The 27,723-nt window shown below is 39.1% G+C and overlaps 1 protein-coding gene and 1 long non-coding RNA gene across 2 annotated transcripts in view; one reads left to right on the forward strand and one right to left on the reverse strand.

The window, feature by feature from the left end:
* The window catches only part of LOC144248658 (uncharacterized), a 176,560-nt gene extending 152,588 nt beyond the window's left edge, over nt 1-23,972 (reverse strand). Inside the window, exons 1-2 of the long non-coding RNA XR_014952840.1 lie at nt 23,253-23,972; nt 1-20,871 (exon numbers count right to left, since the gene is read on the reverse strand). This is a non-coding gene — a long non-coding RNA (uncharacterized LOC144248658). The remainder of the gene's footprint in view (nt 20,872-23,252) is intronic.
* LOC146768620 (uncharacterized) lies at nt 20,552-27,622 on the forward strand. Its single transcript, XM_085571865.1, has 3 exons — nt 20,552-21,130; nt 26,128-26,223; nt 26,682-27,622. Exons 1-3 carry the CDS (start codon nt 21,127-21,129, stop codon nt 26,894-26,896), a joined length of 315 nt encoding a protein of 104 aa, XP_085427991.1. The 5' UTR covers nt 20,552-21,126; the 3' UTR covers nt 26,897-27,622.
* Nucleotides 27,623-27,723: the final 101 nt, after the last annotated feature.

A 27,723-nucleotide genomic window follows, 5' to 3' on the forward strand; every position in this document is an offset into this window, starting at 1 on the left:
ATTTCTATCAGTCAGAAGGAGTCTCCATTTAACAGCAGTGATGATCCAGCTCTCTCTTGGTCCTCAAAAAGTGCTGAGGTAAATTAGCTGTCAAGATAAAATAGACATGTGTTCAACAAAAACTAGTTCTAATCTTACAACTATGTTTTTACTGCAATTATAATTACTGCAAGACATTAATTTATCAGTACTTCCAACATGAAAAAGGAAGGGTATGTAGACAAATTATTATTGTCAAATATCAATCAATTTAAAAAATAGTATCAAGAAACCCATTTTTGTGTAATTACTGAAAGTCATGTGGAATTTCCAATATTATCTGTAACTAAGTCTAGTCCTTCTCTAAGGTCTTATACTAAAATGTGATTGAACTGGGAGGATTGGGAAAGTGACAGCTTATGTGCCTTGGCTGTTGGTGTGTCTCAGCACAACTTTGATATAAAGCAAGCCAACTCTAACCCCAGCTTTCAGGAACTGGGCAGTGAAAGAAGAACAAATAGTTTCAGCTTCAGCTTATCCAGGAACTCAAGAGGAATGAGTTATGCTGTCAGTGAAAATTGCTTAAGCCAAGCAAATTTAATTTTTCATCTGTGTTTGAGTGCAGACATGCACAAACTTGGCACACAAAAGGCACAGGAAGTGTATGCTATTTCATGAATATATCATCAGCAGTAGCAGTGAGATACCCCTAAAAGCAATTTGTGGGTGCTTTAAATACACTCCAGCACTTGATCAGAACAGGACTGAAAGGCAGAATGATATAAAATCAATCAGTGACACCCTTCTGTCCCTCCTTGAAGTCTGATTTCAGTGGGATCAGAGTCAAGACAGTCCATGGCATAGTTGAAATCTGTAAGATTCAGATCTGTCTGGACTACTGCTGCATTAGTCATGGATCTCTCTGGCCTCCCTTCCTTCCTCCTCTTCTGTGCCCACCCTGCCAGACCTTGTGTTACTGTTCCAAAGGTGCTTCTGCTTTAAAAAATGACCTATGAGTCTGTTTGCTTTTCCAAAGGCATGGCTCTTACTGCAATCAAATCCTCCAAATCCATTAGAACAGAACTGAATCTCTTAGAAGCCAAAGACTACTCCTGAATTTCCATCGTTCCCTGAAGCAAGCACCAGAGACCAGCAAAGAAACATTTCTCACCTCAAAAGAACTGGCCAGGGAAGGGAGACCGTACATACCACAAATTGTCAGAAGACTCAAATCTCTACTACTTACACTATGGGAAGGAAGAGGGGAAAGAAGAGCAAACTGCTTCCTAGCATGAGAAGATGATTAGAGACTAAGAAGAGAAGGCTTGATGCTTAGCTAGGTTAATCATCTCTGATTAAAGCATTTGGATGTACAGTCCAATGAATTCTGAGTGTGTCTGCCCATTTTCATGTCCAGCTCTGACTAAGGTTACATCATTTTAGCACAGCTGTCCAGTGGAAACTGTGCTGCACGGCAGCAATAAAAAAACAAAGCCCCCGAGCTTTCCAGTCACTTGGGCCAAATGTGCCAATTCCAACCCAGACAGAAATAGGCTGATTTTGCATGGGAGGGAGGCATTAATTCTGTATATTAACAGATCACATCTCACACTTCACATGGCTGTAAAATAATGTTATTAATTTATTTAGGGCACTATGTTATTTGATTCAAGAAAAAATGCATTTTGATTCTATTTATATAATGCTTGTTTGTTGGTACACTGAGTACCTTTAAGCAAAGAACCAAATTATTCTCAGACCAAAAATAATTAACTAGGACATCTTTTTTGATGAATATGCTCTCTTGTTGCCAAATGTTTCACATTTGAAGTAATGGCTTAAATCTTGGCCGTGCTTCCTAGGTAAGTCTATTCTCATAACCTCTTTAGAAAATATTTTCAATCAGTCCTTTTACTGTATTATAACTTCACATGTAGTTGTGATACCAGATATTTGATATTTGACCACAAAATTCAAGGTTTCATTGTGGACTTCTCATTATGTAGGTGCATTTGAATATAGGGGTTTGGTTTGGCATCCCCTGCTATTTTTTCTTAAACCAATTGTCTTGCTTGTTTTATTTTAAAGGTACTTCCCTACTTTTATTTTTGTAGGCACAGGGTAAAGCAAAAAGGAAGTAACATTGTCAGAAATAATGACAAATGCAATTAAATGCTGTCATGAGGGAAAAAAATGAAGAATCTCTGTTTCAGGTTTTCTCTTTCCTTTTGTATTTAAACTGAAAATATCTGTTAATTGAACAATTTGGCTAATGTCAGTGACCAGAAGCAGCTGAGTACTGCATGCAATAAAATAATGAATGTAAAGCTGACTTCCATGCAAAATAACCAGCAAAACTCATACTCCACTTTAGCTCTTAAAACAGGACTTACATGAAATTCAAAGGGTACATCAGTTTATGGAAATAGTTCAAGAGCTGTCTACTTCCTTTAAAAATACAGGGGACAAAAAAATCAAAATCCTATTTAATTCTTTTGTCATTTATAATTTTACCACCATGTTTCTTTGACTTCAGAGAGACAGAGGAACAGCCAAGCTGGAGTCTGCAACTCTAGACAGCATCGTCACAGTAATGGAAACATAGTGCAAAACAGAAGTACTAACCTGAGAGATCATTGTATCAGGGAGCTCTCATACAGACTTAAGAACTCCTGGTCAAGGCTCTACAGATCCCTTTTGCAGTTGCTGACAATTAAAAAAAATACAGAATAACAATCTAAAACAATGCAAGTCTTCAATTTTTAGCAAATCAAAAGGATGATGTGCTTAATTTGTTTTTGTTTCATTTATTTTTGCTTAATTTATTTTCAAAACAATGGTTTCAAAAGCATACTTTCAAATATTTCATGTGTTTCTTTTTCTGTCTGAAAAAACTTTGTTTCAAAGTGTTTCAAATACAAAACTTTAGAAATAAGAGACTACTTATTTTGAACAGAAAACCTCACCTACAGTAGTATATATTTATGAAATGCTTTCTTTCACAGTTTTATGAGCAAAGTTCTGACCAAGACATTTTTTAAACTGTTTCATTTTCACTTACTCCTTTCTGTAAATGCACAGTATCAAAATGTCAATATTTAGGTCCAAAAACCATTAAAGAGTGCCAAGATGAATGGATTCCACTCTATAACTTGACAAGTCACTTGCCTCTCCCAAATTTGTATTTAATGCAGCAAGTATTTGCTCTCTTGCATTACACACAGAGTTTGAATAGGCACTTTGGATCTGTAGAGTCAGACTGAGAAGTGGAAACCTGTCAGAGAACTTAGACAGAACTATAGGAGAGAATCATAGAAACATTTACATTGGAAAAGACCCTTAGGATCATTGAGTCTGACTATTAAGCAGTACTGTAATGCCTTTGGCAGATTTCAAAATCTCTGCTCCAAGAGAAAGCATACAATGAAGGAGAAATTTTGAAAGACAGCAAGAGTGTGTGTCATTCATGCATATAAAGAAACTGCTTCATTCACACCATGCCTTCTGAATTTCTAATACTGCAATAAACAGCTAATGGCATAACTCTATCTGTAGCTGTAACCTCACAACAAAAATGAAATGTAGTTATACTCATTGTTACCACATGCCTTTACTTACTTGGACAAGACAAAACAAAACGATTTATTAGTTTCAATTAGCTGCTGCTTCTCTCCATGACTACCAATATTTAGCTGACTGTACCCCACAGCTCCATCTTCAGCTTCATTCATCCAACAGACACTGGAGTGAAAAATACTGCTTTTGCTTTAACTGGCGCAACCCCTACCTTAAACTAGATATTTAAAAATGCTTTGTCTTCTTCTGTCAATGAAGAGATAATCTATTACAGCGCAGGCTCTGCAAATGTTACTCAGCAAAACCAAGGTGATAGATAGCTTTATTTATTTAGCAATTATTCAAAATAATTGACTGGTTTTGGAGCACCAACACCACTGACTGTCACTGGGATTTAGACAAAAAAGAATACTAGGGGGAACTCCATTTTGACTGTTTTTTTTTTTTTTTTTCTGCTATGCTACAGAGTAATTTTGAATCTTTTGGGGGGATGGGGGAGAAATGTGCAGAAAATATGAGGAAAGTCAAGAAAAATAAATTAACAAACAAACAAGAACAAAAGTCCCATGAGATATTTAAAGAAAGCAAGCTACTTTGGGAATAGCTGTTCTGAACAATTACTTATTTGAAAGTTTTTTAATACCACATTCCAAAGTTATCATTTAAATGTCTCCTTCCAGTTCTAAGAGAACAAAAACCTGCATCACAACACCCACCTAAATAAATCTGCCAGAGAAGCCAGGGATTGCATAAGCTGCAGATATTTTCCCTTCCTGGCAAGGTGGCTGCACAATTCTAAGAGCATGTGCAGACAGCATTTTTTTCCAGTGTCTGCCTCCTTGATGTAAGAAAACCCCCAGTGCCCTACCCATGCAGATTCTCCTTGATAGTGCCCAAGTGATGCCTTGCAACTGCTGAAAAATGCCCAGGGAAGATGCTCAGATCTGTGAATATGTCATCATGCCTCCTTCAGTTTGTTATCTACATTCAGGAAAGGGACAGGCCTTGATCTACTTTATGAATCAATTTAAAAAACAATCAAAACCACCATACTACAAAAAAAACTTCATCAAAAAAACAATCAAACAAAAAAATCAAACAAAAAAAACCCCAAAAAACTTACAAATTAATCCTACTACCATCACTTGTCTATGTTTTGTGAGGTTTTGAGGCATTTTGCAAGTTACTGTTATATTATCATTTGGATGGCCTAGGCAGAGAAAAAACAACCATACCTCTGGCTTAATTCCTTTGTTAAAAAGGAAAATATATTTATGCCCAAATTAGTACATTGCTAAATCAAAAGATAACATCTGTAGGAAATTTAAATGGAAAGTAACATGTGTCTATCAGAAAAAAAGTAATTTGTAATAAGTTTATTATCAGGAGCTCAGGCAAACACCCGCATTATACTTTTTAAGAGAACACTTTAAACATGGAATACATCACTAAGCCACAATGTATGCACACCCTTTCTTAGATAATGGAATGTCCTTTGCAATCAGCAGGTTTAAGTCCTCTCTACACCATTCACACTTTCATTGATCGAGTCTACTCATGGTTTACAGATGTGAGAAAACTTTTCCAAGTGTGAGTGCCACAGTACTCATTTCCATGTTTTACACTTTACACATGCAGCAGTCTGATACTGCGCGGATGCTGCTGAGCATTTACTTTTGCAGCTCCTCAAAACAGCCTGCTCTGAGAGACAGCAGAATTTGTCCATCTCTCCCTCCATGTGGGAAAGGGATACAGATGCCATTCCTACAAAGCTACAGGTCATATGAAATTTAACCCTAAAAGGCAAAGATAATCCAAAGCAAAGAAATCTTGTGTCCACTTAGATGCCCAAAAAACAAAGTTTCTATGTGTGATTCAGCAACTGATCAAAATAATTGTTTTGTTGCTGTTTTGAAGGTTAACATTGCTGATATACAGAGACTACATGTAGCCCAGTGACATGCAACTTCAATATTTTGTGAAGAGAAATCTAAATGCTGGCTCTCTTCTTATTTCAATCAGTAGCTAATAATAAGTTCTTTCTTTTCTGTCTAACGAGATCCTTCCCTTTGTCCTTCCCCAGCTGCAGGAAAATATGGCTGGGATGTGGGTGTTTTATTTCATTCTGTAACAGGTCTAAAAGAGTGCAATTGCTGTGCTCTTAGATATTCAGATTAATAAATCTGTCAAGATTTTTAAATTCCATGGGGATGTTTTTTTCATATTACTATTTTTTGTACAAGGCAAAGAACAAAGAAGACTTCATCTAGCTTAAGAAATATATGAATTATTGTAAAACAAAAAAAAAAAAAACCCAAACATAAATCTCACCTTTGCCACTGGCACGTGTCTGTACTGAGGATGCAGCTATTATGGAAGCTGATGAAATCAGCAACAGCTGCAGCCTTTGCCCACTGAGGGTTTAGAATTTGACACTTGTGACAGACAGCCAGTGAATGAAAGGGTTACACCGCCCTATGGCATTTGCTGGATCAGCTGCTGTTCCCATGAAAGCAAACAGTGGTGAGGCCAGCAAGCTTTGAACTGTGCCACTTCCACCAGAGACCTGGGAAAGGGGTTCTGCTAATGGTGACAGGAGGGAGCACTGCTAGAATATGGCTGGGAACAAGTCTGATATACCACTGAGGTCTTTCCATATGATGTTTCCTTCATGTATGTACACTTCTAGATAGAAGAAAAATCTATAGCAGCCATACAAAAATCAGAATCTGGTTTTAACACATAATTATTAGCTCTAAGTGCTAAATCAACATCATTAAATACTATTCCATTTTTATCATGCAACAGATACCCTTTCAGTTGCTTTTTTAAGAAACATTTTTTTTGCCTTAAGTTCTTGTGTTTGGTCTGTAGCCAGAGGAAATTATTTTGGGAAAGTGTAAGGCCACTTGGACAAGAGATCCCTGGGAAAGTGGAGTTAAAAAAAAAAGAGGTGTTGTCACTTGTCACTTCAGAAAAAATATTGCTTTCCTTCACTCTTTTCTTGCTTACAAGCATATCTTCAAAACCTGGGTTAGAAGACAAACTCTATAGATTACCTTTTTTATTATGTAAGAATGTCCAGGATTTTCTCTCATAAGAAAAAGCACAACTTTTGGAGATGATCACCAAACAACCCAGACTACGACTTTTCCATCATGGAGTATTTTGCACCTATCTAACATGTCGCTACTGTATATATAATTTAGAATTAGCATTGCATTTCACTCACAGAGGGTTTACTATGCATGGTAACAGCCTATTAAGATAACAGAAGCTTCCCAGACAAAGATCTCTTCCATATCCACCACTATATTACAATTCTATCACACCAAAGAAATTCAACAGTTTCTTCACAGAAAGAGAGCAAAAGGAATCACATGTCTGAAAAGTATTTTCATTTCCTCAGACTAACCACACATACCTTCTATCACCTGTTTGCCCCTAGCACACGTAGCACAGAGTTTCAGCTACAGTCAATACAGTGTAATTCAAATTTACCTTGACTGTACCAGATATCAGTTTTCAAAAACCATCTAAAGATTTAAGTGCCACTTAATCCTCCCCAGGTTTTTATAAACACTGTGCCTGGAATATCTTCCTTTATGGGCTATTCTAAACCAACAAGGAAAAGAATGCAAAATATTTCTGTTTCTTACCCAGAAGACACAGAGTGCCTAGTTAGTCCTTCTGCAAAAAGGGTCAGCTTGATGCCTTCACTTGGTGGCATCTGTGGCATTTAGACACAAGGAAGAAGTTGTCCATACCTTTTAACCACCTGACAGTAATTTGTTTTGCTGGGGCTAAAGAATCGCAGTTCAGTGTAGATAAGGGCATCAGGCTCTCAGAGGTTTAAATAGACAAGGAATCTCTGACATGGAAGGGATTTCAGTGCAAACAAGGAAGGATGAAGGTCCAAGACAGATCCAGGCATATGAGCATCTTACTCTTTCTACTGTTTTTCTAGCACATGTGAAAAGGGTAAGTCCCCTTAAGTGGTTCCTAGTGACAGACCTACCTCCTCCCACAGTGAAGGGTCTCACAGGTGTCCAAGTGGACAAACCAATACAACTGGGAAAGGCTCCCCTGTTATCCCCCAGCAACTGGTACACATGGCTCTGTCCATAGCACTATTTATTTTCTAACTGTGCCACAATATTACATAATTCCCCTTACTAACAATCTGATATTGCCCTTAAATATAATTTTCCTACATGCTCAGTTCTGTGGTTCAGACTCAGCAGTGAACATCCATATCTAAGTGTACCTGCACTGCAGCTGTGATAGAAGATCTGCAAATAACCCCAATGCACATAAGTTCAGGTACTTTTCTCTCCTAAAGACTCACTGGTTTAACTATATATTCAGTGACATTTTCACTATTGTAATGATTCCATAAGCACATTTTTAGGATTCTTGCCAGGGCTTTTCCTACACTAAGTGCTTGTATAAATAATTTTTGTGTATGCTAATTTTTATAGTAAACTTTTTAGTGTACTATTCTTTCTGACTGCCTGATGCTCAGGAATGGCTGTCCTACACTGAGGTTTTTTTTTTCTATGAGGCTTTTCAGTAACACAAAAATTATATCCAGATGCATTGACTCAGTGTTTGTTTTGTCAGCTTCCCCCCTACCTTAATCATGCCTTTATACACATCACTGTGCACAAATATAAACTCCAGGTGTATGTCAGAGTACATGCCACAGGCTACTTTACAAGCCTACAATTATGGATGTGATCAGGTATCCTGCACTTTGGCTCACAGACCAGGATATTTCACCCAAAGAGCAGTGGATATTTGGTGAGGCCCACAGATTATTATCTGGAAAAAATATCAGCCAAGAAGGGTTATAGTAGTGGCCCATAAAATCATGACTGTTACAGGGAAATTATGATAGTTCTTCATTGTCTCTTCCACACAAGAATTATAGGGCAAAGTTGTTGCTCAAATTCAAATTCTTTGGGTGGCTCTGGCAGCAATAATAAAAGTTAAAGCATTTGGGAAAACCATAATCTCTTTCAGAAATACATGCACAATGTGCTAGAAGCTCTCTGGAGAAAACTGGTAAGATTCTGCCCAGTCACTACATAGAAACGGTTTCTTACAGATTTTCTTTCATTTAAGGGAGTGAGACTCCAAGAAATAGGTAATATTACACAGACTCAAGTGCTCAACAGGTGCAAACTGAATTTTACTTGTGAGAAAGAGCTTAAAAATGGCTTAATCAGGTAGGAAGACTGTGCACATCATGAAAAAATATATGAGGAAGCTCGGAGTACAAGCTGCAAGAAGTCAGCTGTATTGAAATAGTTGTATTTGGGATCAGTTACAAACAAGAATGGCAAAATGCATGTCATTGCCTAATTTACGTCTTGCAAGTAGTTGGACAAAAATAATCAAATACAGATAAGCAAGCATTGAGCCCACAGGAAAAAAAAAAAAAAAAAAATAGCCAGCCAGCAAGCCCCTCCCCAATGCCAGATATTCTGCTCATTGACAGAGAGCAGGTAGCTCAGTATTGGAGCCTTCCACAGCAGTCAAAGCCCTTTATACACCTGAACATGTACAATAAGATCTGGCCCATGTCTCCATAGTTCTTTATAGAAACATTTTTCCCCCTCATTTCACCACTATTTCAGACATTTTAAGTTATTTCAGATTTTACTCCACAGAGTGCAATAGCAAATGCAACATTTCATTTGTATTCTCAGGTAGCACAAAGCATATTTTGTGATGCATGCAACAGAGAAAATGAGAGCAACAAAATGGTGGGGAAACAGTGGGGAAACTTCCTCCCTTAACTAAAGGGAGGAAGATAAATAAGAAATAAAAAAACCCTTCCAAACAAACAGATGGACAAACCATTGGAATTACCAGCCTTTTGCCTAATTTACATTCAGTTCTTTCATAACTACAGATTTGAGACTTTACATTGCTTCAATTTCTATATGATTGTTTATCCCTCATTTTCCTCTTTGGATTTTGTATGAAGACTTCCTTCTCTCTGAAAGGAATCCTTAAGGGAATAGCTGCCCTTCTTTTAAACTATCCAGAACTGTGATCTACAGTTACAGTCTCCATCACATGGGCAATAAGAACCTAGATTTATATTTTGCTCATTGGTGGTCCTAAAAAGTCAACAAGAATCAATGTTCTCTCTTTGGTCTCCTTTCTTCTCTTTGCAGAGGCACCTTCTAGGTGCTGTGGAACAGGCTTGCTCTCACAGACCCTGAGATGTGACCCCCCCTCTGTATGGCCTGCATGTTTTTCTCAGGCCATAGTGATCCTTCTGAATCCTTGCAGCAAAGAACAACACCCCTGCAACTCCCCTGCAACACATGTGCAGCCCAAATCTCTCTTTTCAATGACTCTTTATTGCTTCTTTAACTGTATTTACACTAATTTTCATTTACTACCCATTCTCCTGTGAGTACATATCACCTCTCCCTTATAAAATATTAAAGCATCAGTTTTAAGTGAATAAAAAAATTGAATTTCAGATACAACTGAAGGTTTAAATAGATAGACAACATAAGTTTGAACAGGGGATGAGAAGGATTCTCCAAAGAAATGTCTAAATTTATGACATAAATAAAGATGCAACAAGTTTCAGTTTTTTAAAAAAATGTTTCCCTTGCCAATGTTTAACTGGCAACAGTCAAACTACGAGACAGTTCACTTAAACAAAAAAATGTCTACATTATATTGTTCTGCTAAGGATGTCTACAAGCAGTAACACACATGCACACAGTAACTCTGAACCACAGCAACTTATAATTTAATTTATTCTTCAAATTAAGAGAGTATTGGATCATGATTCACAACCAAATATAGGGTTCTGTAAAAAATTTTTATAATTGTTTGTTATCTTCTGATACTGGCCCTGATTCCCCATTTTACACCTGTATGCTTCACAATTAGGATATAATGTGAAAAGCCTGGTTTTGCAGTACCCCACTCACCTACTGGAAGTCTGCACATTAGGTAAGACCCAGGACTTGCACACCAATCTGTCGCAGTGCCTCCCCAAATGTCAGCTAGCCCAGTGTCCTTGGCACTGCAGGCAGCAAGGGCCACGTTCACATGCCACTGCGGGCAAGAACTATGGCCTGTGGGCCCGAAGCTGCCAGACTGGGAGAGATGCAGAGCGATGTTGACAAAAGTGAGGAGTGGTCCTTTTAGGGGTATCCATGTTCCGAGTTTATTAGCAGCCTTAGGAGACAACTGTAACTTGAAGGGAGATAAGCCCCAAAAGACCCTGAGCACTGTGTGCACGGCCTTTTATATGGGGGAGGAACAAGGGGAGGGAACAACAGTCAACCAATGGGATGACAACTGGGGGTGAAAACCGAGGTGACAAGCAGGGAAAACATCCAATGGGGTGAGAGGGAGGGAGGGGACCCCCGGGGACCAGCCTATCACCCGAGGCCCTGGGTAGAACTTTCTAGGTGAAAGGGAGGGGCCTCAGAGTAACAGACAGGCCCCAGGGAGGGGTCAGGGGAGTGACACAGCATAAATGAACCAATAGGGTAGAGGGAGGGATGACTGGCAGATGGAGGGGGGAGGAGAAGAAGGGAGGCCGGACTATTTAACATAAAGAGGGGGAGAAGGAGCAACCATAAGTTGGGGGGAGGGGGGAACAGGGAACTTAAAACACACCCCAACACCTAGCCTGCTTTCTTCTCTTGCTAAAAGCATCAACATGCTATCAGTAGAATCAAACTTATTACCCATAAGGTTATTAAGTTTCTCTCCTAACATCTATTTTCTTAACTTACTGGGATAGTAATCTGATTTTTGGAGGGGTGAAATCACTTCAGGAAGAAGATGAAAAGTAAAAGGTAGGGGGAAATGTCATTTAGAAATTGTAACTTTTTTTTTTCTGAGTATTATGGGATTTATCTGATTTTTGTGATACTGAAAGACAATGTGAAATGGGACAGTGTTTCTCTAATATCTTAAAAGATAATTTCAAAAAGACCTTTGGCACATATTTTTTTTTCCAAGAGACACATTATTCTTTATTAACAGCTCTACCAACAAAGGGCATAAACTGGAAACAATAGGCAACTGAAACAGATGAAGAACATGGACATGGGAGACAACAGAAAAAAACCACACTTTAAAAAATTATGTTCATGTGAGAGGAAGTAATGTGAAACATGAGGATTGAATACATAGGAAAACCTGGAAATGTTAATGCTGAATTATTTACAAAGAAAAATAAATACTGAGTGTGGCTGGAGAGCTCATAGGAATAACTTGGGCCTTTTAGTTCAGAAATTATCCCTGAACAGATCAGTGTTCAAAATTACTTAAGTGACTTTTTAATATGGGTATATTCCACTTTATAGACTGGACACAAAATTTTCATAATCCCAATGGCTCTAAGTACCTACTGCTCAAAGCATGTAATGTCATTTAGTTTGATACTGATTCTCACACTGTATAACTTCCAGTGCGACACAGAAGCCTCTAAAGTTGACTGTACAGATGTTTCAACACAAATAGATTAGTTGAAATCCTTCTGCAAATAAAGAATTTATATGACAGCAAACTCTGCTTTTTGTCAATCCAAATTTTGACTTTTTATTCATTTGCCTCTTCTTCTTTGTAATGTGCTTTTACATACTTCTGAAGGCTTTTACATACACTGAAGGCTTTTAGTGTTCCCCATAAACTTTCTCTTTCAACCAAACTACCCAATCTCTCCTACATTTCTCATAGGTAAGAAGTCCCAGACCACTGTGATCCTTCTCTGCTGTATTCTGACTACTCTGCCTCTGTAGAATCATATCTTTAGAAGCTGGGTGCCTGAAGTGGGCCCTTGTCAGCTCTGTGGAGAATATGAACAGTTTCTTATGCAGAAAGACATCTTCTTGCAGAAACAGTCATGTTTCTGTGTTTTATGTGACCTAACAAATGCAAGCAGAGAGAAGGTGGCACCCCAAATATTCAGATGATAAAAGCCAGAATTGGTCTTTTTTAGTTGAAATAAATTAATTTTCTGTCTCTGGATATATGGGTTTTGTTTGTTCAACTGTGTCATTAAGCACCAATTGAATGACAGTGAATAATCAATCAATACGAACACACTGAACCCATTTCACTGCTGCATATGTATCAGTTGCTGAGCAAAAATCCAAATACTCCACCTAAAAAACAGCAGGGTGTTTAATAGTTGGGGAGCTAAATTAAGAGCTACAAGCCACCTCTCTAATGACTCACTATGAAGATTTTTTACATCAACCCATTATAGCACAGCTGCATATGTACATGCATACAATAAAAAACCCACACTCCCCAATGCTAAATCAAACATATGGAAGCAACACTCAAAACCTATGTTCATTCTTATTAAAAGATCACAGATTCTTTCCTCATATATAGTATAATTTATTCTCAATTGTCTTAGGAATGTGGAAAATATGATGACATGAAATGTAATTTGGGAGCATTAAGAAAGTTAAATGTTTATATTCAGTAAACACCCTTGATCCTTCTGTACCCAGTGTGCACAGTGCGTAGTATTTTAAAGCAACAGATTTAAATATAATTGCATTACCATTTTACTCACTAGCCAATCTACAGACCGTGACTGGTTCCCAACTCTCATTTTTAAGTAAATAAATTAATACATATGCTGGAAGTTCCCCCACCAGACAGTCACACTTGGAATACACTGTTCCCTTTCCTAAAGATGCAAAGTTCAAACAAGGAAAAAAAAAAGCTCTTGAGGACCCTCCTATTTCCCTCTTCTCATAAGTCTGGGAAAAAAAATATGTTGAAGGAAAATGAGCTCAGATTTGAAAATGAGAACCTCTTTTTTGATTGACAATGAATATTATATAGGTGTTGTGGTGTGTTTTTCTTTAATTTGATATTTGTTCAGTGTTTGTTCACCCCCCACCCCCAGTCTCCTCCCTCCCTCAGTTGTCAATCTTCCCAAGCTCTTCCCTAACCCCTTCCTCTCCAAGTTGTCAATCCTCCCTTTCCCTGCCCCTTTCCCCAGAACATTCCCTGTCATTCCTCCTAATCCCCTCCCTTGTTTCCAGAGCATTCCCTGTCTATTTAGTGAGGCTCAACACCCTATTGGTTACTTTGTGTTACTCCACTCCACTGTTTCCCCTGATAGGTTTGTCCCTCCTTAGACTCCTCCCCAGCCCTACCTTCATTGGTTGCTGTTCCTCCACCCCTCCTCTTGAGTTCTTGTATAAAACATTTGTTCCCCCTCCCCGCAGGGTCTTGGGGCTCACTGAATAAAACCAACCTGTTCACCCCCAAGTCCCGTGTCACCTCAGTCTGTCCCTGCGCCGACAACTGGGACCGCAGAGCTTCGTAGGGGGACCAGCCGCCCGTTCTCTTCCCTCCCGCCGCCCAGCACGCCACCGCTCGGGGTATTGCGGTGAGAGGAGCTGCCCCCGTTACAACATATAGGTGTGTTAATGTTAGGGGTTTTTGGCAGAATTTCTACAGAACCTAAATGTTATACAGAAATTCTTCCCGAAACAGTTTTACTTGAGTGAAAATGTTGGAACTGCATAATGCCTTTCCAAAATTTGCCCTTTTAGTAGTTTTTAGGGAATTTTTTTTTTTTTTTGTCTAAGAGATCCATACATTTGTTAGCAAAGTTTACTACAATTTTAGCAATTTCAGCAATGGGACTATGACCCATTGTAGGGATCATTTTTACAAAAATAACCCCCAACAAACTAACAAAAAGCAAAAAGCACAGTCTAAAAAAAAAATTAATAAGATATTTCTGAAGTATAGCCATATTTGAATCCTCAAGTTGTAATTTTGGAAAGTTGTGAACTCTTAAAAAAAGTTATGAAAAATGTAACAGGATCAGCAAATTTCTGGAGTGTTATCTGACATTGGCTTCGTCTTGTCTCCCTCTTGGATTATTCCACAGTCAGAAGCTTTGATCAAGTCCACCTCTTTGCTAGCTCTCGTGAACTTCACCCGGAAATTTGCTGCTCAAGAATCATAAAGTTGGTCTACAGAGACACAGTTTGCAAAGGCCTGATGGAAACTTGTCCTCATTAACTGAACACCATAGAAAAAAATAAATCACTTTTTGCTGTTACCACACTGTGACATTGCTATTACTGTACTACTTCACCACCTGCAGTATAGAGGGAAGAAAATAAAAAATTTTTTTTGCTGGGCAGAGGAAGTGAGTTTGAGGGCAAGAATCAGAGTAGAGTATAAGACTAAAAGTGTTAAAAAAAACTTTAAAATAATCTTAAACAAATGGTGACAAATCTAGACTTAATGAAAAAAGAGTGCATTACATAGCCTTTGTGCTGCCTGCAACTTCATCTCAGTTTGATTTATTTTGTTTACCATAATTAAAGAAACACTAAAAATTTTCATTTGCTTCAGGCAACATTACTGTGATTTCAAAGTACATCCAAGTGCACCCTCAGTTGTTCAAAGACAACAACAAGTTGGTGAGTGTTGATCTACTGGAGGATTATGCTCTGCAGAGGGATTTGGACAGGCTGGATTGATGGGCTGAGGGCAATTGTATGGGGTTCAATAAAGTTTAATAAGTGCCAGGTCATGCACAGGGGTCACAACAACCCCAGGCAGCACCACAGGCTGGGGGAAGAGTGGCTGGAAAGCTGCCTGGCAGAAAAGGACCTGGGGGGGATGGCTGACAGCAGCTGAACATGAGCCAGTGTGTGCTCAGGTGGCCACAAAGGCCAATCACATCCTGGCCTGTACCAGCAATAGTGTGGCCAGCAGGACTGTCCCCCTGTCCTTGGCACTGGTGTGGCTGCCTTGAGTGCTGTGTCCACATTTGGGTCCCTAAATTCAGGAGAGATATTGAGGTGCTAAAGCCTGTCCAGAGAAGGACTATGAAGGTGATTAAAGGTCAGGAGCACAAGTCCTATGAGGAGTGGCTGAGGAAGATGGGGGTGTTTAGCCTGGAGAAAAGAAGGCTCAGGGGGTCACCTTATCATTCTCTACAAGTGCCTGAAAAGAGGGTGTAGTGAGGTAGGGGTTGGTTTCTTCTCTCAGCTAACTAGTGATAGGATAAAAGGAAATGGCCTTAAATCTGTTTAGATTGGTTATTAGGAAAAAAAATCTTCATTGAACGTATTGTAAAGCCCTGGAACAGGCTGCCCAGGGAAAAGGCTGAGTTGCCATCTGTGGAGGGATTTAAAAGATGTGTAGATGTGGCACCTGGGCAAACAGTTTAGTGGTAGGCTTGGCAGCATGGGGGTAATGGCTGGACTTGATGATCTTAGAGGTCTTTTCAAACTGAAGCCATTCTGTGCCAACAGAAGAAGAGCTCAGTACATGTGATTTTCTTTCTTCCATAATACTAAGCAAGAAAATTAATATGAAAATATTATTGAAGAAAAATTATGGAGAAAACCAGTTGATAGTTCCAAATCATTAGCCAAGTACATATAACAATGCCCTCCTCATCCAAAACTACTCATCATAACAGCCTGAGAAAGAATGCAGTTGTGGTATTTCCTCCAACACCAAAAAAGTTGAAAGAATCCTATGAGAAACTTCTTTCCAGCATCTATGACTTCTGATGACTATCCAAACCAAAAAGTGAACAAGAACGTAACCCCAGAGTTTCTCTGGAATGTATATCTGATTAGACATTTTATCATTCAAAATTGTGATAAACCATGGCACAGACATAGGGGTGCAGCACGTTTGACAGCATCTTACACCAAATTTCTCTTCACCGAGTGGTTCTTTGTTCAGAGCTGCCTCAGTTTTGCTGCATGGTAAGAATATGAAGAGTTGTCAAGCAGCAGCTGACTTGCCAAACAAACTACTTCCTTCTATACTCAACTGTATACACCCAGTTCATTTCTGAACATCTCTGGGAGGAGTTACTCTAGAATTGTTGCTTGGAAGCCTAATGGAGCTACAGAGAACTGACTCCATCAGTTTAAAAAATCAGAATAAAATAGATAAAACCCCACCCAAAAATATAGAAATAGAAAGCTTCTTTAATTCACATAAACTTCATCTGATGTCTGTGGGACAAAACAATTTTGGCTTAGAGCTTATGCAAATGTTAACAATAACATACAAACATTGAACTGTTCGAGAAAAAGTAATGCTTGTTCATTCCATCCAGTCCAACATAAATAGAAATAAATGCTTAAAGATATGAGCCTTGCATTTGGATGGAGTAAAAAGGCTTTGACATAACATGCTATGCTGAGACATAAAGCTTCAGTAGTTCAGCCTGCCTTTTCTTGTTCCAAATGCATGAATGACAGATGCTAGAAGAGTTCCTGTTCTTTTGTAAAATAAACAACCTTGAACAGAGCACTCACAGAAGTAAAACAATGTCAAGTTCTCTATTCTTTTAAAAGTTTGTAACACTGACCTCAGACATGGAGATGGGACTATAAGCAGTATGATAAAAGAGTCTAAAAGTGCAAAAGAGCCACATTGTTAGAATAGTGTAAGTCTACATATCTCGCAGAGGAGAATGCAGGGTCTGTACTAGACACATTACTCTACTTCTCTGGCAGTGGAAGTACAATGTTATTAAAAAGATAAGATAATTTTGGATGCCTCACCTCCCTGACATTAATAGAACTGATCTGCACTAGGAGAAAAATTCTGTGAAAGAACATGGAATGTTCTTTCCTTTTATTGATGTTCCTCTTAATATGTTGGCCAAAGGGAGATTGGAGATGAAGAATACTGGAAAATCCTTTCTGCAGGTTGATTTCTAGGTTGCCACTGAAGTCTCACAAAGAGAAAAACACAAGTGAAAAACGAGCTTACTAGTATCATCTTAAATGAAAAGGTCTCAGTTAAGCAAGTGGTGAACTTTCTCTCCTGTCATTGATCTAGCATTACTGAATGCATTAATAAAGGCTACTTAAAGCTTTAGATAGATTAAATAAAAATAGTAAACACTGAGAATGTATCGATTATGCAAAATGAGACAAGTTTATAGAACCAAAGAAATTGTTATGAACTCTATGAGTTGTCTGAATTTCTAGTTAGGAAAAGGCCTTTGTCCAGAATATAATACATATTTTCTATTCATTGTTTCAAGGTAATGTGTTGAATGGTCACAAGAAAAGAAAGTTTCTTTCCAGATGAAATGCCATGGCAAAAAAAGAGACCAAAGTATCAATTTCGGAATGCCTGCAGAAATGCCAATGTCTCATTAAGCATTTATTTTTTTATACTCCTTTTATCCTCCTGGTGAAATGGTGGCAAGCAAATTTCTTACTCAATAATAAAATTCAAACAGTTTAAAAAATCTTAAGAGTGCTGAAATTTACTTGAGTGTTGTATGTGCTCACCAGCAATGTAAGACAAACTTTTCCTCCACATCAGAACTTTTTTTGTTGTAGCTGCTGACCAGTAGCAATGATTTCAAAGATCAGACACAAGCTGGACAGAGCACTCAGGTCTTCATCATCATGCTAAGAAGAACTCAGAGGATTTGTTTCCATAATTGATGGCTCTAGTAGAAGCCCACTAAAGTACTTTATTCTTAAAAATACAGAAGGGCAGGGGAGGGCAGGATGAAAACTAAACTTGGGGTAAAAAAACCTGTGTTGGTCCTTCACTTCCATGAACTTAGCCAGCCTATGGATCTTGGGAACAGGTTAACATTGTTTAATGTCTACACTTGAAGCAATCAATAGAAACACTGAACTGTGAACCGAAATCAGTAATTTGCAACTTAACTTACTGCAACTTAATATATAATAAAAATAATGGAATTGATGAAAGAACTGCAAATGGCATTGAGTTGACAGGCTCTTTGCTAAACACTCCATAGGCCATGCTCTGATGTATTACAGCAAAATTAGAAGATTGAAATAGAATGATGGACTGAAAAGCAACTCTACCAAAATCTGTGAGCACTGCCAACAATGTCTCTGCTCAAGCTCCTATTTTTCCACAGTAAAATGGAGTGCAGAAGCTGCCCTGTTTCCTTCATACCACATTCTCAGGAGTTAGAATAAAAAATACTGTATATCCCCCATCAGTAAAATTTTATGCAATTTGAAGAAAATACCTACTTCTGACAAGACTAAATATGCAATAGAACTATGTTTTCACCAGCCCTAAAGAAAAAAAAAATGTTTTGATGTTTGGAATCAAATTCCTATGGTTTAGTGATTTTTCTCATAATATTAGGCAGTTTGAACATTAATTAACATGAAAAATTTAATTCTGTCTACAGCGGGGTTTTTTTTGGGTTTTTTTTGGGGGGTTTTTTTTGGTTTTTTTTTTTTTGTTGTTGTTGTGTTTTTTTTTTGTTGTTGTTGTTTTTTTGTGCAGAAGGGAAAATAATTCACTAATGATGTAACCAAGATATCAAAATAGTCTATTATTTCAAAGCTGATGAATTGTGTAGTTAGAAAGTGAGCAATATCTGTGAGATAAGGCATAAGACCCATGCAGTAGAGATGGATTAGAAAATATGAACATTTTATTCAGGTTCTGTTTCATTCCCTTTTTAACTTTGGTGTCACTGGGCCAAGTATTTCTTTTCATCATGGATTTATTTTCCTAAGGAAGCTATATTTCATTTGAAACAGAGCACAAATTATCTTTCCAAAATAATTTTTTCAAACCCTATACAAACTTTTGGCAGAGAATTTTCAAAGAATATACATATCTTACAGACAAAATGTGTGCCACTTGGCTTCATTAATAAAATTTCAGGAAGCTTATTTAAAAGAAAAATGTTCAAAATGCACACACAGAATGCATAATGCTGCCACCAAACACATTCTGGTGGAACTGAACACAAGTTCTATTTAATCCTCAATCATGTGTTAAAAGGTTATGACTTCCATGTTTTATTGTGGTTACTTCTCACAAATGAACAAACACTAGATTTTAATATAGGGTCATTTTATCAGCTTTGCTCATCATCTGGGCCAATGTCCCAATCTCTGAAATGTACATAAACTGGCACTCATCTAATCTGAACTCCTGTACAATATCACCTGAGCGGAAACTCAGTGTTTTTGTACAATGACATAAGAATACAGCATAATTAGGAATATTATAAGATCTTTAATGGAATCAATTCCTGCTTGAAGAAGGGTCAGCCATGAAGTCAGAGCACACTTCTCTAGGTTCATCCACTTGGCTGTTGAAAGCCTCCAAGGATGAAGGCTTCACAGTGTCACCAAAACCCAGTTGCACTATCTGATTGTTTTTGAAGGGGAGAAACTTTTCCTTATATCCAGACACAACCTCCTTTTTTTTCAACTTAGGCCTGCTCTCAGTTGTCCTTCCACCACCATGGAGCCCATCTCCACCTTCTAAATAACGTCCCCTTAGGTACTGGAGGCAGCTGTTTGATAAACCCCAAACCTGACTGTTGCCAGGCTGGACCAGCCCCACTCCTGCAACCTGACCTCCAAGGGCAGGGGCAGCAACCCTGGAGATAATGTCAGTGGTTCCCCACTTACCCTGATGCAGTTCACTGGCATCCTTCTTGCACCAGGAGGCTCAACACTGGACATGTCTTCTAAATATGGCCTAGTAAGTGCTGAGTAGAGGGAGCTAATAGCTTTCCCAAGCTACTGGCTGTGCTCCTGTGATTACAGTCCAAGATCGTGTCCTTCGTTGCTGCCACAAACTACTACTGGCTCAAATTCAGTTTGCTGTCTAGCAAGACTCTCAGTTTCAGCTTCCCCAGAATTGCTTCCCCAGTTAGTGAGCTCACAGGTTTTATATTTTCAATTGGGTTAATACTGTATGCTCACCTTCGAGAAAAACTTCCAGTCTTTAAGTTAGCACTGCAAAGAGTTGCTCCATTAATTTTTTTTTTTTTTTCTGTTTTGGTATGGCAAGCATCAACATCAGCTAGAAAATCTCAGTGGAAATTCCAGAACTGACACATAGATTAAGGAATTCAGTAAATATAGGATGTGAGAAACCACAGACTGAGGTATTGTTTATTAAGATATATGTAGAGGATAGGAAACGGAGTATGAGAAACTACAGACTGCTTACAGACTAAGGTATTGTTTAGGGAACAGAGGATACGCAAATAGCCTGCGGGCACAGCATTTGCAAGATAAGAAAACCACAAACACTTACACCTGGGGACTGACAATACAAGATAAAGATAACCACAAATACTCACAGACTGCTTACGTAAACAGAAGGAAACTGCAAGATTATCCAGGAATTAGCTTAAACAAAAGGAGGCCCCCAGGACTTCATGGAAAGGATGGAATAAAAAGAAGGCTGTTTGAACAAATCGGCATGGCAGAGGGGGAGCAGAGACTCTCCGGCCGTCCAGCGCTGTCTTTGCTCATATCCTACATGCTGTAATTAATAAAATTGTAATTGGATTATGATCCATTGTGGCGTAAATTTATAACAATTTCTGGTGCTGTGACTCAGATAAGGAACGGTGGGCTTTGGTCCTCCGGGAAGGCGCCCCGCGACATTTCGCGGTCCCGCGACCAACAGCCTACCCTAACCTTACTGAAGAACCTAAAGTCTAGGATAATGAGCAAAGGAGAGACCGGTAAAATCCTATAAAAATTCTGTACACGGGAGTCTGGACGAAGACGCAGGATGCGTAAGTAGTGAAATTATTCGCAGAGCAAAATTGTTCACGGCAAAATTTTTCATGGGTTTTCCGTTCGGGCGGGATTGGGTTTCCTGGAATATAACGAATGAGAGGTTCGATATACTGAACCAAGCAAGTGTGGACTCTTAAGTACTGCGTTTTCCATCTCCCGCGAGGGACTGGGCCAGGAACAAGAGGAGCGAGTGCATGTGTGTGGGGATATTCCAGAAGATGGGGGCGAAGGGCAGCAAGCCTTCGACTCCGATGGGAAGGGTACCCACTGTACCTAAGAATACCCCTCTGGTATATATCTTAGATAATTGGAGATATTTCTCTGGAACCCTAGGGAAAGATAAGCAAAAAATGATAGAATATTGTACTAAGATATGGGGAGGGAAGAAGATTTCTAAAAATGTCTTTTGGCCAGTCTATGGGTCAGAAAAAGATTGGGTAAGACAGCAGTTAAACCTCTGGGTAAATAATAAAAAACTCCTTAACCCGGAGGAGAGACAATATGCAGAAGTGTGGCTGGAAAGACCGGGAGCTGGACTTTATCCGCTGAATGAAATAAAAACTAAACATAAGAAAAAGAAGGAAGAGTTAGACGAAACCCTTCTAACCCTCCCTCCTTACATTCCTCCTCCTGTTCCCGCAGCCCCTCCAGAGGTCCCCAGAGCACCCACTCCCCCACCAGAGTCAGAAAAAGGGTCTCCCCCCACTCCTAGATGCGTAACTAGAAGTCAAAGAGGGGAAGCTCAGACGTACCCCCTAAGGGAAATACCCATGGGGGGACCTCAGCCTGTGATCGGATATATTTCCGTCCCCTTAAACTCGGCTGACCTATGAGATTTTAAAAGAACCGAGATGGGAAGCTTAATTGAGGACCCACTCGGAGTAGCAGAAAGACTATATCAATTTTTGGGACCAAGCCTTTATACTTGGGATAAGATGCAATCTATCCTTGGTCAATTATTTAATACCGAGGAAAGAGATATGATTAGATGAGCAGGAATGAGACTGTGGGATGCTCAACATGCTCAGGGACCTCAAGCAGATATTAAATGGCCACTCCAAAGACCTAATTGGAATAATCAGGATCCGGCGCATAGAACTCTTATGCAGGACCTGAGAACTATAGTAATTCAGGGAATTAGAGAAACAGTACCCCGTGGACAGAATATCAATAAAGCATTTAATGAAATGCAAAAGAAAGATGAAAGCCCTACTGAGTGGCTGGAATGACTAAGGAAAGCCCTTCAGCTGTACTCTGGGGTAAATCCAAACGACCCTTTAGGGCAAATGCTCCTCAAAACTCAGTTTGTGGCAAAATCATGGGAAGATATCAGGAAGAAGACTGAAAAGTTAGAGAACTGGCAGAATAGAGGGTTAGATGAATTATTGAGGGAAGCTCAGAAAGTCTACGTAAGGTGGGAAGAAGAGAGCAGCAAGCGACAAGTAGGAATGATGGTAGCAGCAGTCAGAGAAGATCGCAAAGGGCAAACTGGTGAACACAGATCTGCTAGGATGAAACAAGGGGATGTAATAATAGAAAAGGAGCAGAGGTGTTGTTTTTACTGTGGAAAGAAGGGACATATAAGGAAGAATTGCAGAGAAAGGATCAGGGATGAGGGAATATTGAAAACAGAATAGGGGAGTCAGGGGCTCTATATCTTAGGGGACCGGAGTCATCATGAGCCCTTGATAAAATTAAAAATAGGTCCCCATAAACAAGAGTTCACCTTTTTAGTAGACACTGGGGCTGAGAAATCAACTATTAGGCAAATACCTGAGGGATGTAAAATTTCCCCTGAAAAAGTACAAGTAATTGGGGCAAAAGGGGAACCCTTTAAAGTAAGTAAAATCAAAAATGTGGTATTCGAAACTGAAAATAAATTTGGAATGGGTGAACTCTTGCTCATTCCTGAAGCAGAATTTAACCTGTTAGGATGAGATTTAATTATTGAATTGCAATTAGAAATTAAAGTGAAAAATCAAGAGTTGGCAGTGTCTGCTTATCCTTTGACCGTGGATGATCAAAAACAAATTAACCCCAATGTCTGGTACTCTCTGGACACAATTAGTAGACTGGAAATGCCACTGATTAAAATCCAAATTTCCAAACCCCACATACCTGTGAAGGTAAGGCAATATCCCATATCCTTAGAAGGACGGAGAGGATTGAAGCCAGAAATTGATCGATTGTTGGCACAAGGAATCTTAGAGCCTTGTATGTCACCCTTTAACACCCCCATTTTGCCTGTAAAGAAACCAAATGGGAAATATCGGCTCGTACATGATCTAAGGGAAATAAACAAAAGAACTATTACGCGGTTCCCTGTGGTAGCAAACCCATACACATTGCTAAGCAAACTAGGAGCCCATAATTCCTGGTATAGTGTGATTGATTTAAAGGATGCCTTTTGGGTCTGTCCACTGGCAGAAGAATGCCGTAATTATTTTGCCTTTGAATGAGAAGACATAGAGATGGGCCAGAGACAGCAATTAAGATGGACCGTGCTCCCTCAAGGGTTCACTGAATCCCCTAATCTGTTTGGACAGGCCCTAGAAGAGCTCTTAACAGAATATCAGGTACAAACGGGGAATGTGCTGTTACAATATGTAGATGATCTGCTCATAGCGGGGAATAATAAGGAGAATGTAAGAAAAGAAACCATTCGACTCCTAAACTTTCTTGCACAAAAGGGACTACGGTATCACAAGAAAAGTTACAATTTGCAGAGGAAAAAGTAAAATATCTGGGACATTATCTGTTTAACGGCCAGAAGATATTAGATCCAGAGCGTATTAAAGAAATTCTGGAATTACCTATGCCTGTCACTAAGAGGCAAATTCGGCAGGCATTAGGGCTATTGGGGTATTGTAGGCAATGGATAGAGAACTACAGCTTTAAAGTTAAATTCCTATATGAACAACTGCTTAAAGACAAAATACTCAAGTGGACTCTTCAGGATCAAGAGCAGTTTGCCAGTCTCAAAAGGGAGCTAAGTCAAGCACCAGTTTTAAGTCTCCTGGATTTAAAACGGCCATTCCATTTATTTGTTAACATACATGAAGGAACGGCATTCGGAGTATTAACTCAGGAATGGGCCGGACAAAAGAAACTGGTGGCATACTTATCAAAGCTGTTAGACCCTGTGAGCAGGGGTTGGCCGAGTTGTTTACAGATCATTGTTGCTGCTGCCCTATTGCTTGAGGAAAAAAATCGCATTACTTTTAATGGAGAAGTTGTCTTATATGCGCCTCATAACATCAGGGGAGTGTTACAACAAAAAACAGAAAAATGGCTTACAGATAGCCGATTATTAAAGTATGAGGGAATACTTATAGAATCCCCTAAATTATCTTTAAAAACTACTGGAGCAGTTAACCCCGCTGAATTTTTGTACTCAGGAGAAGGTAATGAACCATTACACAATTGTTTTCAAACAATTGAACAACAAACACGCATTAGGTCAGACTTAGAAGAAGAAGAACTACAATGTGGAGAAGTATTATTCATAGATGGGTCATCACGAATAGTAGAAGGTAAACGATTGTCCGGATATGCCATCGTTAAATGGGAAAAAGGGGAATTTAAGACAAAGGAATCGGACCCCCTGAGTGCCAGCTGGTCGGCTCAAGCCTGTGAGCTATATGCATTGTGGAATACATTAGTGTTACTGAAGGGAAAGGATGGGACTATATATACAGACTCACGTTATGCGTTCGGAGTAGTACACACCTTTGGGAAAATATGGAAGGAAAGGGGATTTGTTAACTCCCAGGGAAAAGAACTGATACACCCGGAATTAATTCGGCAAGTTCTGGGGGCATTGAAAATGCCAAATAAATAGCAGTTGTACATATAAAAGGACACCAGCGAGGTACAAGTTATCAAATTAGGGGAAATAATGAAGCTGATATAGAGGCAAAACGAGTGGCAGGCAATTGTAATATAATTTTGACTATGCAACAAGTACCTATTAGTAAAAATTTGAGTTTTGAGTCTGCGGAAAAAGAAAAACTAGAACAAATGTGAGCTAAGGAACGGGATGGGAAATACATATTGCCAGATGGGAGAGAAGTCTTGCCAAAGGGCATAGCACTTGAAATATTTTCAAAAGTACATAGTAAAACACACTGGGGAACTCAGGCGTTAGTTGATCATTTCAATCAACAGTTTGCCTGTATAGGCGTATATAATATAGCAAAGACAGTCACGGCAGCCTGCGAGACCTGTCAAAAGGTTAATCGAAACAACATAAAACCAAGACCTCTTGGAGGACGTTCCCCCGCATACAGACCTTTCTCACATATACAAGTAGATTTTACTGAACTACCTAGGGTGGGGCGTTACAAATATTTATTAGTAATGGTGGATCACTTAACACATTATGTTGAGGCTTTTCCTACCTCCAGGGCAACCACTAACCAAGTCACTAAAGTGTTACTTGAACACGTTATACCTCGATATGGAGTACCTGAGGTAATCGACTCAGACAGAGGAACACATTTTGTGTCAAAAATTGTTAGAGATCTGACAGAAAGCTTGGGTATAAAGTGGGAATACCATACACCATGGCATCCACAAAGTTCAGGAAAAGTTGAAAGGATGAATGGATAAATTAAAGCTATTTTGATTAAATTAATTATAGAAACCAAATTATCATGGATTAAATGCCTACCCATGGCACTATTAATTCTCAGAACCAGACCCCGAGCAGATGTAGGAATATCAGCATTTGAAATGGTGTATGGAATGTCCTACAGAATTGAAAGCCCACAAACAAATGTTTTAATTAGAGACCGTGTGATTAATGAATATGTTTCACAAATAGCAAAACATCGTAACCAGCTTTGGGAACGTGGACTGATTGTGCAACAACCTCCATTGGACTTAAAAATACACAACGTTAAACCTGGGGATGTGATATTGATTAAAGTGTGGAAGGAAGAAACCCTAAAGCCCAATTGGGAGGGACCTTATCTTGTTTTGTTGACAACAGAAACAGCTGTCCGGACTGCTGAGTGTGGATGGACTCACGCCAGCCGCCTTAAAGGCCCAGTAACGAGACCTCACTGGAAAGTAATCAGCACCCCAGGTGACACCAAGATAACCCTGAAAAGATAACATAATGATAAAGACGTTATTTGATTTTTTTTGCTGCATTACCTTATGGTATAAAGTGTGTATTGCTGTTTATATATGCTATAATTATTTTTTTTTTATCTATTATATATGGAAGCGTACAAAGTGTGTTGAAGGAAATTGCTAGACATATGTAGCCACACCATAGTGAATATAGAAGGTATGCTGATGTAAATAATATATATGTACTCTAAATATACGAATTTGTGGTAATGATATAAATTGTAATTGTTATCCATTTGCTTGTTTTAGGTATAAGGTATGCCAGGATAAATGGTGGACACACTGTGAAGGTGGATACCTTCAATATTATTGTTACCATTCCAACGAACCAGTCCCCCTTTGTGGTTGAAATCTTGGCTATAAAGTGTAGAGGGGAAGTACTAACTGTGTCTTGCTTTGCCCCATTAGTTCAAGCTGCAAAGTGGGAAGCCTATATAAACAGGCAGAAATCCCGAAACAACTGTTCTCCTGAAGAATTCCCTTGCTGCCGAGAAGATGATACCCCCCGTGACTCGACGCAACCGAGTCGACAGGCGAGGCAGAAGAGGAACAAACTGTGGAGAAAAGAACCAGAACAATGGGACGCAAAGGCAGCAACGGCCGAACTTCCCCAGGATTGGTAAAAATATACTTAAATTGGCAAAATGGCCAGACACCCTTTTTCCTGGTATACCATTAGTCTTGATATTGATAATAACCCAGGCAGAAGGGGGAAATCCTCATGAACCATTTAAATGGGAACTAATATCTTGGGAAGGAACGAGAACAATAGCCACTCTTAGCAACCCAGGTCCACCTGAATTCATAGTAAAACTTTGTGATTTAGTACCAATACATTGTAAAAAAGGACCTCCATTTTATATATGCCTGGCCTCTGGACCGTCTTACTGTAATTATCCCGGACATTATTATTGTGGTTATTGGGGATGTGAAACAATAGCCTCGGGCTGGTCGGTAAAGGCTCTTGATAAATATATAAAAGCAACCTGGACTCCTAACGAATGTGTGCCTGAACAAACAGGTGTAGATCTTACAGGTCTGCGTAACGTAGATTATGTAGCTTCTTGTGACAAGGAAGTCTGTACCTGAATCAAATTTCAAGTATTACATCCCCTAGAAGACAAGTGGTTAGTGGGACGAACATGGGGAATACGGGTCTATGGAGGAATTCCTAAAGACGTGGGAGGGCACTTTCTCATAAGAAAAGTTAAAATACCACATGATTCACTCCCTGTTGGGCCGAATAAAGTATTGAATTTACCCACTTCCCCTACAAAAAAGATTGTCCCCGCAAGTGTTATAACCACTCGTCCAAACTCCCTATCAGTAACAGATCGAATAACTAATGACATGGTGACAGTTAGGGATTCAGGAGTGTCAAAATCCAAAGACCCTTTATGGGATTTAATGCAAGCCTCTTATCGTGCCCTTAATGAAAGTAAACCGAATA

This window comes from Lonchura striata, chromosome 1, assembly GCF_050655825.1.
Source record: "Lonchura striata isolate lonStrDom1 chromosome 1, ASM5065582v1, whole genome shotgun sequence".
In the NCBI taxonomy this organism is placed as follows: Eukaryota; Metazoa; Chordata; class Aves; order Passeriformes; family Estrildidae; genus Lonchura; species Lonchura striata.

What these genes read in the sequence shown, in the direction of transcription:
- LOC146768620 (XM_085571865.1), top strand. An exon ending in GAAAGTAATCAGCACCCCAG is followed by an intron (nt 26,224 to 26,681) that starts GTGACACCAAGA and finishes TTGCCCCATTAG; the next exon opens with TTCAAGCTGCAAAGTGGGAA.